A 21,605-nucleotide genomic window follows, 5' to 3' on the forward strand; every position below is an offset into this window, starting at 1 on the left:
GAGCAAACAAAGTCCGTTTTCTCGTGATAACGGAGTAAATTATTTCAGGGGGGTACATGACATACAGGTATACACAGTACTGTTACATTTGTGACATACAAGATGTGCAAATATACAGTACTGTTAAACAGAGATCCTAACAGAAAATATACATACGATGGATGGGGAGGAAACTGTACATTTGGAGGGGGTGGGAGGGGTTTGGACATACAGGGGCCATTTTCGAGTTTCCAGGTGCTCTTTGAGAGCTCACTTTAATTGCACCGCCCGTAAAGCTGAAGCCTTTGCTAATCGTCTTCTTAGATGCCGCACACTAATGTGTGTATATATATATTATCTGTAACAGCAAGGCATAAAGCTATTTCAACCTGTGTCAGGCCTTGATTGAAGAGATATGTGATGCGGTGATCAATATCCTCCACCGCATCACAGTCACGGAAGGGGCTACCTGCTCCTCTGACACTGAATGATGTTTCCTGCAGTGATCTAATATATACTAGACTATCGTTTCATTTTCTCGAGATCTCGAGAAAATTATCCCGTTATCACGAGAAAACAAATTCAATTAATTCGTTATCACAGGAAAACAGAGTAAATAAAATGTATGAATGTACGGCCGCTTAGGGCTTCCGTAGTAATCTAATCTAATATAATATACATCTTGTTCTGGTTTACTCTCCAGGAAGGGCTGATGCCCCCCCCCCCCCCCCCCCCTTAGGGACATGTTTTATTTTGTTGCCATTGTTATGGTGTGTGGTGTTTCCTCAGGTCCATGGTCAGAAGTCTGTATGGGAGGACCCAGTGGAGTGGGTTAGAGGGACTCTGCCTTGGCCGTCTGCCCAGCAGGACCAAGCCAAGCTGTTCCACCTGCCTCCCCCCAGCATAGCCTCGGGTAGTGCTGGGCAACCCAGCGAAGCCAGGCCTCACAAGGAGACCCCACCCAGCTCCATGGAGTGTGATCCTCTGGTGAGACATGATTACATCCATCTGACACTTGTTAGCAAAGTTTCCTGGTCATATTGTGCACCTATTTAACAATATCTACCAAAAATAATAACATTTCTTTGTAATCTTATATCAAAATCCAATATCTTCGCACATGTAAAACAAAATATCTTTAGTGCTTATATCGGCATGTCTGCATAAATTCCAACTCATAATATGGCATCATATTTTGAATACGCTCCCCTAAGCTAGCTAATGCCAGAGCCTTGTCACCTCGGCAGCCAAGTGGTGCCTGTTTCGGCTAGGCAAAAAAAAAAAAGGCTATCTGGCCCCTGAATCATTTTAATATTGGGGGGGGGCAATACTTTTATTCCACACCTTTCTAAAAGCTCTGTGGATTACTGTACTCTACATAAAACATTTAAAATAATAATCTATAGCACCTTTAAGGTTCTAATCTTTAATCTTTGTCAGCATGCTTGTCAGTTCAATGTGAATACTTTGGGTAATCATTGATTACTTTGTCTTATGTGTCTGTTTTTAGATGGCAATGCTATTGAAACTGCAAGAGGCCGCCAATTACATTGAATCTCCCGACAAAGAAGACCCCAGCCTGCCTAGACTTTGAACACAAAGTCCAACTTTATTAAAGCTCAGCACTACAGATATAATTTTGTTTACGTTATATGGAAAGTCCAGTGCTTATTCAGGAACATATTCCTAATAAATAGTTTTCTATTTCATTAAAGGCCCAATCTGTGATCCAAATGTAAACACCAAATGGATAGCCCCACCAGCAAAAATAAGAAATAAGAGGTTTAAGAAATTATAAGAATAAGAAATGGAGACATGTTTTCATTCTCTAGGAGTCTAGTTGATTGACTGAATTCTTGATACAAGGACTAACACTAGACAACAGGGACATATGAATTTTGAATTGTATTTGCTGTATTTTGTGGCTTTAAAAACCTTTTTTTTACATTGCTAATGTTTGAAAACATTGGGAGTAGATCCATAGTCTGCTTTATGATGGCTTAACAAAAACACTTACCCTTCATCCACAGATGGAGAAGTTCTTCAAGAATGTATGTCTATGATCAAAAACGGCACGGATTGGGTCTTTAAAAGTCACGTTAATCCCGTCCCATAATGTTGAAAGTGAGAATCGTTATTCAATAACCTTTGTCCCAACATTAACATTTTGTATTTCTTCACGTTGAATTGTCTTAAGAGGCGTTGTCATTTCATCTGCCACTATTGCACTCAGTGCTATGAGACGGGTGCTAATAGTAGACGACTACATTTATTTCAGCATATTGGTTCAACCAGGTGATTCCTCCAACAGCACATACCGTAGATGACAGAAAAGCACACTCCTGCTTATTGTTCAGCTGCAATATGGGCTGTATACCATACAGTAGTATGCTTGTGAAATAAAGTTATTCCGAATTATTGTGACATAGTTTTAAAAAGATTTAAAAAATAAAGAGTATGACAGCATGACCAATGCTTAATGGTAGGTTATTTAAATGCATATCTACTGTATCAGTCTTTGAAGGCCAAATGTAAGACATATGCAATCCTGAACTCTCAAACACTATCAGGTGAACTCGGCTGATTCTCAGTCAAGCGGAATGCCTTAAAACAAAGACTCTTCAGTGTGTTGACTTCTGTAGCATATTGGTGCTTTCATCAACGTCGTCCCATCTGTAGTAGGCTCCACTCACACCATTATTAGTTGAATTGATCATGAGTTTGTTCAGTATGAGAGGATAATGAAATACTGTAGGAATACTCCATGGATACTTGTGGACATGAATAGTGACCTTTCCTGAAGTACCTGATTATGGCCATTTCTTTTTATCATGCATCCTGTTTATAAACTCAATTAAACATTGCTGTCATACTCTTTTGCAGAAAATTAAACCCTATTGTATCGGCTTCTGTGATGCTAATTCAGCATTTTGTGGCTAGCAACATACTTAGATTTTTGCAGGCAATTATTTTAGTATTGTTTCCTTATTTTAGTTGCAGCTTCTTTATGAAATAGAGCAGTGTCACCACCGTTGCCATATAAATCAGGTATTAGATCATTATTACAGTTATGACACATAATACCCTCTGGTGGAAAACATATTTGAGCAAATGCCATTTATGCATCAAGTTTAAAGTTTTTCCCATTAACCTTTATTTTGGAGGAGAATGAAATGCAATAGCATTAGATCTATCCCTCAGAATATAAAGTAGTTACCTTGTTTTTTATGTAAATATATTCAGTCTACAACGCAGTTATTTTATCTACACTAGTTGCATGGTGCAAATATCTAATGCTGAACCAAATACTGTACTTAAATTGTAATCTTGCATATTGACTGTCAAGGTAGAGGTCAAAGTTCAACTGCTTATATGAATGTATAGATTTTTCTTATAACCATACAACCAGATAATTTAGTAGGTGCTTAAAAAAAATAAGCCTTATCAGAATACTACACTACAGAACTAGCTCATCCATTAACAGAGGTCCATATAAGTGGGTGAGAAAGTAACTTTGAAGCTACCTATTCCCCATTTAATTTGCAAGTGTCTAGTACACTTCACAGACTTTCATGGAACATTCCATTACTTCTTTAATATCGGTGATACATATGTCAGCAATTAGCGAATAATGGTGCTCTTCCCTTTCTTATTTCATCAATGTCATGAACTCCATTCTGTGTCGAATAAGGATACTTTAGGCATACAGGGTAGACTAGTTAGATTTGTAGAGTAGAAATGTCAAAGGAATTGTGAAAGGGTTGTGTGTGTAAAAAGAATACATCTGAGAAACACTTTCTGGCTCCTCCAAAGTGTCATCACTTAAGACATTAAATAGAGTAAAGTGAGATACTGTATAACGTATGACCGTATTGATGTTTATCGTACAGTATTCATGTTGAGAACTGGTGGGTACAGAATACACTGGCCCTCTAAAATACCAACAACAAAAACAAACTTTGCTCAAAAAGCAACAATTCATGATCCAAAACCTTAGAATCATCACTTGTCAAGGTACTTTTTGTATAGTTAAACAGGCAGTGGTAAATGTAGATAAAGCGATGGAAGAATCCAGTGGGCCTATGGTGTGTCGGTGTTGTCAAAATCATTCCTCTGGTCATTACACACGTCAATGTTTAGGTCCTCACACACCTTCGTCTGACCCCCATGTGTACATTAATACTGTAAATGAATGTCGGGCCACTTTATTCCTATGATGCATGGTACTACCTATACTGTAGCACACAAGGTTGTATCAAAGGAAGGGCAACTAAACTTAAGTTCAAAGAGTCAGTTCTATCTTGTTATTTTGCACTGCTTTTGCATTGAGCTCTTAATGACTGTCAAATAACATAAAGCCAGTGGGTTTTGCTACTCCGATTGGTCACATGTAATTGAAAAAGAAGATTCCTTCCTCGAGAAAATATGCTAAATTGCCAGTGCATCTCACACTGGCATCATCGTTCTTTTATTTATTGTAAATTGTTAAATATTTCAAGTTCAGTCCCCCTCCCACCCGACCTTCATCTGTGTATGCAGGCAGACTAAAGCCATCAGCTTGCATTTATAACGTCACTCACTGCTTGTTGTGCCTGTTGCTCCATAGTGGCTGTGTGTGTGTTTGCTCATTAGTGTGCCAGGACTATGCAGCAACTTCTACTGGTGTTGGCAATCAGGAAAAAAAAGTATGAACTTGACAAGCAAATGTTGTGCATTTTCATAAGCCCTGTGTTTTAGTTCTGAGGTTGGACCAAATAACGATTGCATTGCATGACTAAACTTAAAAAGCTTCTTTTAGCGAGCAAACCCAGAGCCTTAATGAGAGGAGCGTTAATGTGGGTGTTGCATTGACACAGGGTTTGTAGTGGTGGTGTGAGAACTTCAGCCCACAGGATGCTCCCTGTGTGATTTTGTCTGAACAAATTAATAAGAGAGAATGGTGACACAGGCAGATTGCAGTAGTGTTGTAGAATAGGCTTGGCCTGCTGCACTAGTGGTCTAAAGACATATCGGCAACATGTGATCACCTACCTGACTCCAGAATACAAATAGAGATTTAAAAGGGGGAAAAAATAAAGAGTCTGTGTAAAGCGATAAACCGAAATAAGCATAAGCACCTCAATTTGAAAAGTTAGCCCAAATGAGCAAATATCATAGGCCAATACAGGTTGCTGAATAGTCACATTTTTTTGCAAAGCTTGTTGTTTGTTGACTAAAATACGATTTAAAAAGCTGTAACGCAGTATCTAATGTCACTGACGTGCAAATGTGATGGATTTCAAGTGTTGTAAATGCATGTAAACTCGCTGTGTGATGAGAAAATTTTAACATTAGCGTATTGTTATAGGGGATCATTCTAGATAATGTTTTCCTTTTTAATACCCTGATATTTGATATTTCTTTTTTCTAAAGAATCCTTTGTAAAACTTCATTTCTCTATTTTGTACAGGACATCATTATTGTAAAGACTGTAAATAGATCAACATTCTGGACGCGACAACAATCATTCATGAGAGAGAGAAAGAGAGAGAGAAAGAAGAAAAAATGCTATATTACTTCAGAGTTGGGTCCAATAAACAGAGATGGCATGCTTCTGAAGACATTTTCATCCACCTATCACCGTTTGATGGAGTCAATAAAATAACATGTCATTATATATATTGTCTTTTTGTTGTTGTTGTGTATACATTTTTTCTCAGTTGTATGGCCTAAAAGCAGTGTAAACTATTTGTTTGACTTTACTAATGTAATAATTATGATGAGCACGATTGAATAAGGACAAGCCCAGACTAGGACATCTGCTGCCTCAAGGGCACCGTATGGGGGTGGGGTTAAGATAGCGTGACACAAGAGGTATCATAAGATACTAGAGAACGCAAGGAATCTGTAGGTACCAAGCAACATGTTGTGCCAAAACTAAGCTACATTTTGACAGGGAGATTTCGCATTTTCATAGGGTCTCCATCTCAGCCGGGGCCAGCTATAGCTATGGGCAGAGGTGGGCTTTGCTCAACCAAATGTGCATCTTGCCCACCCAATCAAAAGTTAAGAATTGTTTTCTTTCATTATTTTTCAGCTAATCAAAGAAATAGCACAGTACTGTTTCTAACTTCTGATTGGGTGGCCAGCAGCCTCCAAGTCTTGGCTAGCCTTCCACACACAAGGAGCTGGTGAAGTGTAGAATAATGTTACAACTCGTTAAATTACTGTAAGTGAAATAAAAGCAGGGATGTCAATTAGATCAGTTTTTGTCAATTACATGTTTATAAAATGTACATAACTAATGTATGCTGACTATTAATATAATTTTTTATTTGGTTACCAAGTAACGTACATCCACTAAAATGCATGTTTTTGCCACTGAAACAAATCTTGCTCAAACAAGGAGGTAATAATATATATATTTTTTATATACAGTATAATATATTTTTATATACAGTATATTATATAGTTTTATATACAGTGTATTATAGTTTTATTTACAGTATATTATATTGTTTTATATACAGTATATATAGTTTTATTTACAGTATTATATTGTAATATGGCCTGTGGTGGTGGGACCCAATATGATTTTCAAGGGGCACAAAATCTCTGGCAACACCCCTGGGAGCCTGTAATGAGTGCCAGGTAGTGGTATCCATTACATCAAATGTATTGGGGGTGGAGTCCAAACGCACCGTATATAAGTGTGTCACTCCCCTGAGAATAATGGCACTGGATACAGTTTGAGGACCTACTGAATTTGGGATTAGCTGAAACCGCCAAAATGCCGACCAAACCTGCCCCGATTAAGAAGGCGGCAGCGCCCAAGAAAAAGGAGGAAGCTGCTGCAGTCCCCGAGGCAGCACCCGCTCCTGTCGAGGAGGCCCCTGCTGAGGCCGCTCCTGCCGAAGCTGCTCCCGCAGAGGCGGCCCCAGCCGAAGCTGCTCCTGCGCCCGCTGAGGGCGAGGCTCCACCCGCCGAGGGAGATGCACCTGCCGCGCCACCGGCTGAGGAGCCCAAAGCCCCCTCACCTCCCCCACCTCCCCCAGCTGGTAATGCACTCACTGTGCGCAGTAGAAGCCAAGCCAAGCGCTAATAATAGAAGCCAAGAGTCTTGATCTCGTTTGTCGGTGGATGATCCACGGAAAGATCCACACGACTCTTAAAGGAGCACTTCACAAAAAAAAAAAAAAAAAAAATGCTAATTTATTTTCCACACAATCTCACACACATCCAAAAACTCTAAACAGTTTTGCACACAATCATTTAGTTATTGGGTTATTGAGAGTAGATGTACCCACTTGTGGTGTCATTGAATCCTTGTGTTGTGTTACTGCTCCATGAAATGATGTAGATGAAAAAAATAGCAATACCTTGTCTTATAGGGACTGCTACCTTATCATTTCATTGAGCTGTACTACCTGTCTATCTAAATTAATGTGTTAATTGGAGTTTTTGTGTGTGTGTGAGATTACGTGCAAAATAAATCAGAATTGTTTTTTGGTGGCCCTAGCCATATTTTCAGAAGATTTGCCTAAAAGCACATACCCAAGTAAATGGACGATTGCTCCACTTCTACAACGACCATTTGCATGTTCTTGGTATCTAGGGACATTTATGGACCTCAGGGAATGTATTCCCAGCGTCAGAAATATTGTTTCTGTTACTATGCTTGAGTAAATTGTAATTAACCATAGGAGAATATCAATTATTATTATTTTTAAAAAATGCCATCTTTGACGGTGAATAACACCATGCTAACATTGACCAGACATGAAGAATTGCCACTGAGCTCATTCAGCACCTTCTTGAGATCAAGTGTACCAAAAACCGAAGCAAATTAATAAAGGGCAGATGATTTACAGGGAGATTTGTAGATACAGTACTGAATTTTGACATCCAGTCACATGCAATTTGAAATATGAATATAGAATATAAAATATCAGGCCAAGATCGGGCCAAATCTCTTTCCAATGGCAAAGTTAAATCTGGATTTAGTACCACCGGTGCCTGTTACAGGGCAGCAAAGACTGTGAATGAAATCTACTGTAAGTACAGTTACTTTTGTATAATGTCCATAGCTCCACAATTTTTTACCAGATTGCGACGTATTTTCTTTCTAGACGTTCACAGAAAGGTAAAGAAACAATATACTGTACATTGTATTTTATGGCAATAACGTTTTGACCCGTGAGATATATACAGGAAAATAACATCAATATATTTTCTTGCAGCTTTGACAGTGGCTGGTGTGAGCTGTGTAGTGTAGTTTTATGAGATTTCGACGCCCATCGAAAGCCCTGGGTCTCCTCTTTATTAGGACCACAACGATTTCATGATTACGTAATTTCCTCACGTCTAAATCATCCAGTTTCCGATGCAATGCACAGAGATTTTTGCTCATATTTCGCTAATAATAACACTTAAAATCATTGGTAAACAAATGTAGTGCTGAAAATATACAATTTGACTGCTGGGTCTTTACTATTGGCTACATTTGAAAAAGAAACGCAACATTAATTAATACGGACTGTTCATCTTGTGATGGGAAGCACACCGGGTCGGTAATACCAATACTTGACGTTATGGGATTGTAGTAGGCATCACAGTTGGGACAATGTTGTGACAATGTAATAATTATCTGCAACACTATCAGTTATTTATGCTACCATGAAAACTGTACATTCAAAATACCATTCAGACCTTCCTAGCTACTCTTCCAGGTGAGAATGCTGGTTCTGCTTTGTTTGTATACTCATTATACTCAACACATATAGGAACATGTTGTTACCTACTAATGTCTAACATTAGCCCCTGCTCTCAATGAAGCTCCGTCCCCTGTTCCCAACGCAAGTGAGGCACCCGCTGGTGGCAACACTTTTAAAATGAGGATAACGTTCAAGCTATAACAATGAACATCAAGGCGCCCATCGGTGAAACATCTAACATCTACTTCAGCCACAGCTCCAAGGAAGCAACTCCTCCTGTTGCCACAGATGAGCCAGCTGCTGGTTGCTTACAAGGAGTATTTTACTCGGTCTAAGCCACTTGCTAGCTTGTACTTTTTTAAGCTCTAAGTGTAGAACTTCAACAAACTGCATGGGTGTCAAGCTGAAAACGCAGTGTTTTTTTGTTCATTCCTGAAAAGTTGCATGTTGAGCAGCATGTTGATTTCTCATTTCAATGTGGCATATTCTCTATAACATTGTCAAAACCTTATCTTCTAACCTTTGTTAACCTTTAATATCAGCCGCTGCCCCTGCTACAGAAGAACCCCTGCTGATGGTAAAACACTAACTATCACCAGAGAAACCATGGACACTTTACGTCTACAGTATATCATTCATCTGTGAACTGCAAAGCACTCACTGTGATGCTATCAACACTAACTGACTCCATACGCCCTTTAAACCAGTGGTTTCCAAACCTTTTTAATGTCAAGGACCCCAAAACTGATATGTAATAGGCCATGGACCACCATTTCATAAGATTCTGACCGCCATCTGAGAGGATATTAGTTGTTAGGTATGGCATGCTTTAGCACTAATGCTTTAAGCGCTAAGCAGCAGTTTATCTGCTCATACACTCCCACATCATATGTTAGAACATAGTATGTCATGTCAACATCAGCCCTCTCTCTCTCTCTCTCTCTCTCTCTCTCTCTCTCTCTCTCTCTCTCTCTCTCTCTCTCTCTCTCTCTCTCTCTCTCCGTCTTTGACAATTGAGGTAGATTTGCTATTCATTTGAAACATAATTGGACATGGAGTATACTGGAGTATTGATGCGGGACATAGTAGATGCATGAGTTGATTAGAACTGATCCCGGAACACCATGCTGCTGCTTTGTTACTAGCTGCCACCCATGCCAACATTGACACAAATGCTTATTTAACATCAGCTGAAGCTGCTGAGGCGCCCGCACCAGGAGAGCTTAAACCACCCTCACCTCCTCCACCCCCCCACCCAAAGGTAAACCAGCAGTCAGAGGAAAGCATCACCACCCACCTCCATGATGCGTGAAGTTGTCTTGCATCATATCATAAGATATGATAAGAGTTGTATTATCCGTTGTTGTTGTTACAGTACAGCGTGGCAATGAAAAGGGTATAATAGGAAAAGCAATATAGCAAAGTCACATGAGATAAGAGGATGAAAAAGCAGAAGAGAATAAATAATAGTATATATATATATATATAAATAGGAAATGTTAAACTGCATGTCTGAAGTCAAGCAGTTGGTCATTGTTTGATTATTTCACATTTTCTGTCAAATCCAACATGAAAATGTTCATTGGCTAAAATTTTATTTGTGCTTCTCATCATCGCGACACGTTCCAGAGCCCACCAGCGCACCCGTGGATCTGTTTGTGGAGGATAAGAACAACACCTCCGTCACCATCATGTGGAGCGAGCCGGCAACTGTCGGACACACCGGTCTGGACGGCTACACCATTGAGATCTGCAAAGATGGAAGTGAGTTGATGGAGTCCCTTCTCTCCGCCTCATATGGATGTTGGATTTAGCTTTGACCCCACATGCTCCCACTACTGGAATTAGTACGGTGACGTTCACAGGTGTCATGTTCATGATCCCACCCATTCCTGAGTTGGGAGATGGGGACACAGATAGGGAAAGAAGTTGCAGCCTACATTTTTATGTTTAATCAATAATATTTATTTCAGTCTGCACATATCATTATCGTCAGTTCTTTTTTTTTTTTCACCATCTTGACACCACACAATTAGCTATACTATTAACTATTAACTATAATAATAATAATAATAATAATAATAATAATAATAATAATAATAATAATAATAATAATAATAATAATAATAATAATAATAATAATAATAATAATAATAATAATAATAATAATAATAATAATAATAATAATAATAATAATAATAATAATATTAATAATAATAATAATAATAATAATAAATAAAATTATGGTGAGTCACCTTAATTAACCCTAAGGCCAGTTGCACCTGTTCCTAATTTGTCACTGCTGAATGTATACTATGGCATGAGCTACCTAGCCTCTCCCTATAAGGATAGTGGCATTGCAGCGTCCAGGGCTGCTGTGGTCTCAGTAAAGGTCCTGCTTGTATTCGAGCCAAAACTGAATTTAATACCAAACTTCTAAATTAAGCACAAACTTTACACACAACTTTATGTGATAAAGTGCTAGGGGCTGGGTAGTGTAGAGGTCTAAGCACTGGTGCGGCTGGGTAATGTAGAGGTCTAAGTACTAGGGTTGGGTACCGTTCACATTTGAACCAATACTGGTACCGGTACCTGGTGGTACCTTTTTTTTGGTACTATAACCAATACGTTATTTCTGTTGTAAAACTAAACTAAAGTCTAAACTCCTCAATTTCAATATTGTTATCACACCACAAAAACTAAAACCCCTCCCTACCTCCCAAACTGTTCCTACAATGATTTTTTAATGTTGCATGATCATATATATATACATTTATTATGTATTATTATTTTTTAAGTTTAAATATCAAGATTATCTGGCCATCCTCAGTAAATACTATCAAACTCCTCCGACCTCATCTGGTCTTTCCAAAGACCAGATATGGGACGTGCGCGCGCGCGCACACACACACACACACACACACACACACACACACACACACACACACACACACACACACACACACACACACACACACGCGCACACACACACACACACACACACACACACACACACACACACACACACACACACACACACACACACACACACACACACACACACACACACACACACACACACACACACAAAGGGATAATGGCTTTTATAGCAGACTTAATGATTTTAGAATATTTCAGATAATGAAATTAAATGTTTATATCATCAACTATCCAGTTAGTATTTACAATGTTTCGCTACTTTAAATCATTGAACGGAGAGAGAGAGAGAGCGAGAGAGAGCGAGAGAGAGGGAGAGAGGCTAAATTGGGGGACGGGAGAAAAGCATGAAAAGGGCTGTTAAGTTGAGTTTTAAGTTGAGTTAAGATGAGTTTTTGTCTTTTGTCACCACGGCAAGCATGAGGAGGTATTGGTGATGTGTAATGAGAGTTTATCTAACTTACATGACTTTGAGTCAATTGCCTTCACAAAGTGATGTATTACACATGTATTACCTATTCTGAGGTTCTTAAATGTTGCCTCTGACAAATACCCCCCAAACTAAAAACTCAAACTAGCAAACCCACTCTGGAAGCTAACTCAAACTAAATTGAATAATAACATATAAAAACAAATGAAAAATACAAAACTATAATAAACCTGGCTGCATCTTGTGCTTTCACTGCCCTGTGATGGTGGCAGATGGATGTGAGTCTGTAAACGGTCCTCCTCACCACATTTAACCTGTCTTCCCTCAGCTGAGGACTGGAAAGCAGCCAATGATCACCTTCAGGTATCCTGCCTTTACGTCATTAAGAACCAGGTCACTGGTGACCGTCTGAAGATCCGTGTGGTGGCTGTGAACGCTGGAGGCCGCAGCCCCGCTGTCTGCCTCCCCGAGGCTGTCCTGGTGATGGAGGTCGCTAGTGAGTAGTGTGGTTACATGTACAGAGATTAGGGAGGTTCATAGTCATATGGTAGATCATTTATATTCTTCACAAACCTGGGTTCAAACCAGAGTATCTTGGTTATAGAAATCCCCTGTGTCTTGGTTGGTGAAATCCTCATGTAACTTCCTAGTAGTGGTCACTGGTTAAAATATAAATATAAAAATAGGTCAACTGTACATCAATACATTTCTATTTCTGCTATTTATTCTTAGCAGGCACAGTTACTGGATTGGTCGGTGTTGTGTTACCAGGCAACTGCTGGAAGTTCAAACTGTGCTCAGCCATCCGTGTTGATAATACTGTAGGCTATGAAATGGGATTTGTGCTTAGCAGAACTTACTATGAAGAAACAGCACAACTATGTCTCCCTCTCAGATGTCCGGGTCATGTTGGCACACCCCTGCAGCATAAAGAGTAGTAGAACTGTGGTTATCACTTGATAGTTGCCCGTTTGTGAAGGGATTTAAAATATGTAAGTGCATTGCTTTGGCTCAAAAGCCAGAAATCGAGTAATGGAGACTTGAGGAGGGTGGAAGTGAAATTCAAGCCCAATGGACTGGCAATCCCCCAACAATACTGTCCAAGTTCACCTCTCACTGTTAGATATAGCAGTTTTCCCCACACACAACGGTTTCCTGCAAGAGATGGCCGTTGACTTTCCCACAAACCCTTGGAAAAATATTTGGGATGTGCATGCTATTAACACACATGTTTTTTTGGAAAGGTTCAGCGTAGCGTTGTATACACTGTCAAAGCGCGGGCTGGAGAGGTCTCAAGCCGCTTCCACGTAAGATCAGTAGCGACAAGTGATCTGCCTCCAAGTCAGCGGGGGGATGCAGGGGTCACGGATGGTGCGGTGCATTCCTGAGTGCTCACTCTGCGTAAATGGGGGGTGGAGATGGGCATGGATCTAACTTCTCGGGTGGCAATGGAGCCCCTTGAGACTCTGCTAGGCTCAGTGTTTATTTTGAAACACGTCACAGACCACAGCCTCTTTTGACCCACCGCACCCCTTCCATATGAAGGGTCAAGTCAGGACACCTCACTATGGGGTAAGGCTATATTCTATACATTGACTGATTCACATTGCATTTGATTTTGTCCTGATGGTCTTTTAACTTTACGTTTCATTTATTAAATAATTTTTTACTGGAAGTAATACAGTGTTATGTCCACATCATGTGTTATTATTATGAGTCTGGAGCTGAGGTAGGCCTCTAATTTAGGAACATGATGAGTGGAGCTCTTCGGGGCTCAGCATGTGAAACCATATGTCTTTTGGAAATGTCTGTCCATAAGGAACATGACTTTGCCCAAAATGATTTGATGCTTTCCTTATATTATATATTTTTTCTCTCCATTGCATGATTACTGTATGTCTCCTGTTTCTATTAAATCCTTTGTAAAATATCTATCTTTAAAAATATATATTTAAAAAAAAGAACCCCTCATGGACATGTACATTTTGCTCTCAATTTAGATCGCCCCAAAGTTCACGTGCCCCGCAACCTCAGACAAAGATACGTTACAAAGGCTGGTGCCAAGATCAACCTTACCATCCCCTTCACTGTAAGTTCACGTGAGCTGAAAGTATTGTAATTGTATAAATGACAAAAAGGGAAATGTTAATAATTTTGTCCATTTTGTTGTCCTGTTTGATTTTCCCAGGGCAAACCCAAGCCAGTGATCTCCTGGACTAAGGATGGCCAGCCCCTGGACACGAAGAGGGTTCAAACCCGTAGCACTGACCTTAACAGCATCCTGTTTCTCCGTGCTGCAGCGAGAGATGACTCTGGAGTGTATGAGATGACTGTGAAGGTGGAGGACTTTGAGGATAAGGCTTCCATCATCCTTCAGATTATTGGTAAGTAATGAGTTAATAGATTTAATTTTTTCTAAGTAGAGTGAGAATACGTTTACTATCACCCTTTAGACTGTGTAAATGAGATAATGAGATATACAGTATATATATAATATATATATATATATATATATATATATATATATATATATATATATATATATATATATATATATATATATATATATATATATATATATATATATATATATATATATAATTATTATTTTTTAATTATACCATTTATATATTTTATTAATTTTATATTTAATTATACCATACCACTCAGATAGTTGGAAAGCAATTACATTTTTATTTTGATATAATATATATTTCTAATATTTAGTTATTCTAAGCGGAGTCAGTGGATTGTGTCATATTCTGGCAAATGGGTTAGTCTCAGTCAAACATGAGTTACAGCTTCTGGCACCATATTTGATACCTAATCAACTTTTTATTATAATTTCTTTTACAGAGCTGCCAGGGCCACCAGCCACTATAACGATTGCGGATACCTGGGGTTTCAACGTCTCCCTGGAATGGACCCCACCCAAGGATTGTGGAAACACAGATATCACAGCGTACACAGTCCAGAAGGCAGACAATAAGACCGGAGTGAGTTGCAGTCATTATTCTGTTACAGTAGCAAACGGTTGCAGGGTGACATTGATAAATTATGTACTAAAAGAAATGAAAGAAATTTAAGGATACCTTTAAAGGTCCCCTCCACTCAGAAACGTGTTTCTTCTACAGTTAACTCCTCTCGGAGGCTTAACTTTGACTGTTATTTGTGCAGAACTTGTCACCATTGAAGGGGGAAAGCTTCTCTACTTCCTTCAAATCTGAGCCAGCTGTGTGACGCAAATAATCCTGGGAACCTATCATGGTTGCTATTTCCCAGCTGACCACACTCATTCAAGAAATGTTAACTGCTAACATGAAATGCTAATATTAAACTTTTTTGTGTGTGAATCTCTTAGTTATTAACAATATTATAACAAGATCCCACCATCACCAGTAACACCTGTCCACTTAGTTTACAGTATACTGCTAATTGCATACATGCAGTTATAACTACCAACCAATCTCCAAGTGATCCTGCCCAGCAACAATCCTGGAATCATTGGTAAATAACCAAGTTAATGCATTTCACTCAAAATATTCAATTTTAAGACCACATCTATTGGATTCTAGAGAAAAGCATAGCACAATTTCAGCCACTACTTAAATTATGAATGACATACAGTAGTATCAGCTCTTGATAAAAGAAAATACTGTGCTGCCTGTTTGTAGATCTGTCAAAGGCATTTGACACAATTGAGCATTTTCTTCTTTTGCACAGATTACGTATTGTTGGATTTTATACAAATGCTTGCAGTTGGTTCAAACGCTTATCTGAGAGACTTCAATATGTGAAATCGGGAATTGCTCAGGCAGAGTTTCTACCTATTAGAAAAGGTGTCCCACAGGGATCAATCCTGGGCCCTGTCTTATTTACAATCTATATTAATAATATTGTCTCATCTTTGAGCGGTTGCCAAATTAATCTTTGATCACACATCAGTTTAACTAGAGGTAATCCAGTGTTATGTCCACATCATGTGTTATTATGAGTTGGTCTGAGTTTGGAGCTGAGGTAATTCCTCTAATTTAGAAACATGATGAGTGTAGCTCGTCAGGGCTCAGCAGGAAGCATGACTTTTACTTCACATATTGTTATTTGTGTAGAACTTGTCACCAAAGGGGGGAGCTTCTGTGTACTTCATTCAAATCTGAGCTGGATGTGTGACACAAATAATCTATCATGGTTGCTATTGCCCAGCTGGCCAAACTGTCAGGAAGTGCTAAGTGCTATATATATTTTGATATCTGATATCTGATCTGATATCTAGTGATCTATGCACAGAAATATCTTAGCTATAACAAGATAGTGTAAGATAAGAAGTCTTGTGTTTGTGTGAAACAAATCTTTGGCGAAACATTTAGGTGGAAAAAGAGAAAGTTAACCGGCTTGGGGGAAGACGTGAGGAGAGAAGAGGGCGGGGCATTCATAGATCCTTGCATTCAATGAGGGCAAAGGTGTAGGGATGCTGCTAAGCCAATTTCAGTAGTTTATTTAAAAAAAATAAATATGTAAACCATACCAAACAAATTGTTATTCAATATACAACATTTGAAAGTGTTAAAAACGCATATGGAGGAGATCTTTAAGACAATTACATGTGATGACCGTTTAATCAACATTTGATCAGGCTATTCATCAGTTTCAGTCTTTGTATAACCCCCCCTCTCTCTTTCTCTCTCCCTCTCTCTCTCTTTTTCTCTCTCTTTCTGTGTGGTTGTGTGTTTTACAGATATGGTTCACTGTTGGGGAACATTACCACAGGTGTTCTGCCACCGTGCCTGACCTCGTCATGGGGAACACCTACAAATTCCGGGTGTTTTCGGAGAACAAGCGTGGACTCAGTGAGGACGCCATTGTTACAAAGGAGGAAGCAAAGATTACGAAGACAGGTATTTTTTTCTGACACCTTTCAGTGACACTTTACTTTAGAGGGCACCTGGGAGCGAATGAGGAACTATATATCTTAACAAAGCATAGAAACATATGTAATTTAACTGATGAAGTTAACTTTTATAACTAGAGGTAAGCCAGTTATAACATTACGGTTTGAGAGTCAAGTGGATAGTTCTTATCTTTACTGAATATGTCTTTGGGAAGTGAAGTAGGAGCCATATATGGATTTCCCTGCACTGAGACAGGTCTGAAAGTTGTGTAACTGATAGTTAATCATCTTAGATACTTAAAGGGGAATACCACCCATTCTAAGAATTCACATAATGTTCTTCCCGTGCCCCAGGACAGTTCAATCAGTATTTGTGAACATGCACCACGCTGAAATTAGAAATCAGAGGGAGAACTCACTAATTGGTGATGTCACTGGGATGTAAATTCCAGTGCTGTTTCTCAGGTCTCTTTCTCTCACCTTCTCCAGGTATTGTCTACAATGCTCCTGAGTACAAGGACCACGACTTCTCGCAGGCTCCCAAGTTTACCGCCGCCCTGGTCAACCAAGCCACCACTCTCGGCTACAACACCAAGCTGTACTGCGCCGTCAGAGGTTCCCCCAGGGTACAGTAACACACTGGGACCAGGACCATACCCACCTTAGTGTAGGCTTACACCCTCACTCATCCTGCAGCTCCAGTGGGGGAAAAAAAGAAAACAGCAAACATTATTATGTCCATTAGCTGTCTATTGCATCTAAACAATGTCCCTAAAAGGGGTAAAAATGAACGTTTCTTCAGTCATTCTTTAGAACCAATGTTGTTTCAATGGTTTAGTGCGATAAGATGATGATTGAAATATGGGCTTTGAATACAACCTCTTCAAAAATACACGCCCCAATAACAACAACTTCTTACCATGTGTCAGAATTTACCCAATTTGTGTTGAATGAAAGACTAATTCATGTCAACTAACTAAACCGCCTGCTGACCAGAGACTCGAAAAGGGATGCAGCTTCCCTCCTTTACCCAATTGTCCCTCTGATTTCCTTCCCTTAGTTTGTCCCCCTCTTCTGCTAAGCGTCTTGGGTTCCTTGAAAGGCGCTATATAAATAAAGACATTATTATTATTATTAGAGCTAGCTCTATTTCAACTGGATATATAAGCTCACTCTTGTGAAAATGTATTCATTAGCAAATAAACAAAAACATTTAATTGATTGAATTGACAATGAATTGAACGCAATCCCATTGATAGTTACACACATAAGTGGGGGTATTACCCCCCCCCCCCCTTAATGACCATTGTCTCCCAAAACAAACAATAATCAATATTCGACTATACTATATACTAACCCCCATGGTTTGGATAATTCACACACCGTTTACACATAAAAACATAAACCAAATCAAAGTGCTGTCATTATGTTCTTAAAATTGTATCCATTGTTCAATTACTTGAACCATGCTGTATTATGTAACAAACCGTGTAAAATCAATTGTTCTTCTACAGCCTAAGATTGAATGGATCAAGAACGCGTGTGTCATCGCAGAGAACCCCAAATTCAAGCAGGTCTGCGTGGAGGGTATCTGCTGTCTGGAGATCCGTAAGCCTAGTAACTTTGACAGTGGCATGTACACCTGCAAGGCCACGAATGGTAACGGAACGGACACGGTCAGCTGCAAGCTTGAAATCAAAGGTGAGTCCAACAGTATTACAGATGTCTCTCCGACTTTAACAATAGAACACTTACATTCTGTTAACTCGTGTTTGCATTCTCACACTAATTACAAACGATAATCATCTAGGTATGATGATATCATAACTTGTTGTCTCTCTCCTCAACAGCGGCAGTGGATCCAAATGCTGCTGCTGCTGCTGCTGCTGCTGCTGCTGCAGAATAGGTTAATATTCTCATGCAGGTCAGTCACTGCTGTGATCTTGCAGTGGATTTTCTCATTGATCCTAATCTCTTGAATTGTTGAAATTGCAGTAAGAATCTGGGTGCATGTTTGGCTATATCCAATGAAATATGTTGTAGGCTAAGCCTGTAAAATACTGTGAATTAGAGGATCCGGTTAAAGAAAATGCTGATGTGTAGCGTGAATAACTGCACAAGTCGTCCCCTAAAATCTTAATCTTACTTGCCAATTTTTTTTTTTTTTTAAGTTTTATATGGATCTATTTGAGTCCTGAGTAGCCATTACAGGTTTAGTTTATGGGTGCTACCACTTTCCCAATGGCAGGGGCCACCTTTTCCAAGTTTAGTGACCTCCATGTTTGGACAGTAAGCGATGGGGGAAGGCAGATGTCGCTTGCTGTCCAAACATGGAGGTCACTAAACTTGGAAAAGGTGGCCCCTGCCATTGGGAAAGTGGTAGCACCCATAAACTAAACCTGTAATGGCTACTCGGTTAGGGATCTTAATCACATTTCCTCGACTCAGCAAGAAGAAGTCTCATTAGAGACCAGCTGACGTGCAGGCGGGGAGGGGAGGGTCTGGGGAAGAGCACTTATTCATACATCTCTCTCTAAGTATGTCAATATTGTTGATGATCTGTCTTCCAGTTGTGTTATTATTTTCATTACATGCTTCTACATTGCTGTACTTGCCAGTAGGCTAAAGTACACTTCTGACACCCGTCTCTCTATTATGTTATTTGTACTGTCGCAGAGTCTGACATTTGGAGCAGGAGGAATGATGCCTTCACAGCAAAAAGGTGAGTCTCTCTTTAGTGCTAAAACTGTCCCGTGTACTGTAGAAGGTGAGTTTCCTCTAGTTTCGATCCTCTAGTAAGGTCACTTTGTTCATTCTGATCTTCTTTGTACCACAGCGTTGTGTCGACAGGCGGGTGCTGGATTCCTGAACAAACACGTACATATGGCTGGTGAAATCACCACCAAACGGTTGTTGCCTGTGAGCTCCTGGATGTTATGATCAATAAATCAATTTGTCTATATATTTCTTCACAGTACTTCCTCTCAGTAACAACATGTTCATGTCCACATTCAGCACAGATCACAACAACTGTCTATTGTACCTAATTGATTATAAATGTCATACATCCCTAAGTTATTGTATTGTAAGTCTGACTGCACCAATTATTCTGTAGCTTGGATATACTGTTCCTCATATGAGACCTATTGTGTAGCATCTAAATGTTTATACCAATAAACATTTTCATTTTTGACTTTTTTCCCCAAAACATTTTGTTCTGTAAATTGATATTTATAATAAAATACAAGATACTCGTGCCCTAATGATAAGGATACGCGCTTAATGAAGAAACCCATTCCCCTTACCAAACATCTATGCTACTCATAGTGGTCAAATAAAAAGGTCATACGTGTATATATATGAGTGTGTGTGTGTGTATGAATGGGGGGGGGGGGTACGAACCTGGATTAGGGTAAAGTGTGTAGGGGTAGGGAATAGGATACAAACCCGATTTAGGATAAGGGGTGTAGTGGTAGGGAATAGGATACGAACCCGGTTTAGGATAAGGGGTGTGGGTGCAAGAGGAAATGGTTGAAATGAGAGCTCCAGTTATTGACAATGCCGATGCTACATACCCTACCACATGGCTCCCAATGGTCACCAATAACTACCAAAAAAAGAAAACATTTCTCATTTGAAGTATCCTAAAGGCTGTCGCACAAAGCTACCACAGCAGTGAGGCCATTTCTGGAGTCCGTGTATTCTACTTGTACACATCGCTGATGAGATCTGATATTACCGTGTAGCTGAGGATATAAATAAATACCCCAAGGAGCAGTGCTCTGTCCTGAATTCTGCCTATTTGGCAGAGATCTGCGAGAACGGTATGTTAGGACTTTATAATAATAATACTGATTCATCATAGGGGTCTAATTACTCAGGCTTGTATTGGAATTGTGTGATCTACATGTTATTTGTGCCGCAAACGGGTATTCATCCAGTTAACAGCCAGGGATGAGTTCACACAGTGGTTGACAGAATTAAAAGTGATTAGCTGCTGACGTTTTTTTTTATTACCAACACCCTCACAAACTTTCACCACATCGTGTCATAATACAGAAGAAAAGTGTTGAAGTAAAAAATAATCAAACATGTTATGAAGTAATTGTTGCAGTCAACAAAAGGATGCAAAACTGTAGCCTACTGTTTCAGTCACATGACCCTTGTCAGTATGTATTAGCAAGAATAAGACGCTTTTCTCTGAATAATTATAATATAATAAAATGTTCTAATCGAAAGTCTTGTACAAAGAATATAGGGACGATTCCACTCATGACTCACACCCACTTTATAGCTAATTATTACTGTACTACTCCATGTCTGAGAGCAGAATAAATGTGACAGTAGCACCCTCTAGTGGTTTTCTTGAGTAATGGAAGTCAGTCCATACATAGCACATAGAATGAGGGGAGAATGTGAGTGTAGTGTATGACTGATATTGATACTGCTATAGATGCTAATGATATTCTGCAATGATACTGCCTTTTGGTAATTGCTGATCATTTGACTGGCACAGAAATGATTAAGTAGTATTTTCAAGGCAGTATTTGAACAGCTTTTCAGTGCAGGGCCTAGATCTTACATATCTAACTCTCAACCCTGGGGACCAAGGCTCTTCTTGTGGGGACCTACCACTAGTAGGTCTCTGGCACCTTTTGGGACCCCAGCTATGGTTAAG

At 39.4% G+C, this 21,605-nt stretch overlaps 2 protein-coding genes across 9 annotated transcripts in view; both read left to right on the plus strand.

Annotated features, from left to right (window-relative positions):
* Positions 1–5,635, plus strand: part of nav1b (neuron navigator 1b) — a 145,418-nt gene extending 139,783 nt beyond the window's left edge. For all 8 annotated transcript variants that reach the window (XM_084317147.1, XM_084317151.1, XM_084317149.1 and 5 more), the window contains 2 exons: positions 769–966; positions 1,490–5,635. In XM_084317147.1, the coding sequence (XP_084173273.1) occupies positions 769–966; positions 1,490–1,573 (282 nt within the window). In that variant the 3' untranslated portion in view covers positions 1,574–5,635. The remainder of the gene's footprint in view (positions 1–768; positions 967–1,489) is intronic.
* A 1,076-nt stretch (positions 5,636–6,711) lies between these two features.
* Positions 6,712–20,120, plus strand: mybphb (myosin binding protein Hb). Its single transcript, XM_084316773.1, has 12 exons — positions 6,712–7,016; positions 10,302–10,436; positions 12,368–12,535; positions 14,040–14,128; positions 14,228–14,423; positions 14,896–15,035; positions 16,775–16,934; positions 17,417–17,553; positions 18,442–18,628; positions 18,778–18,851; positions 19,604–19,649; positions 19,764–20,120. Exons 1-10 carry the CDS (start codon positions 6,749–6,751, stop codon positions 18,831–18,833), a joined length of 1,536 nt encoding a protein of 511 aa, XP_084172899.1. The 5' UTR covers positions 6,712–6,748; the 3' UTR covers positions 18,834–18,851; positions 19,604–19,649; positions 19,764–20,120.
* The last annotated feature ends 1,485 nt before the right edge of the window (positions 20,121–21,605 follow it).

The sequence above is a fragment of the Notolepis coatsorum genome, assembly GCF_963971535.1.
Source record: "Notolepis coatsorum genome assembly, chromosome: 6".
NCBI lineage: Eukaryota > Metazoa > Chordata > Actinopteri > Aulopiformes > Paralepididae > Notolepis > Notolepis coatsorum.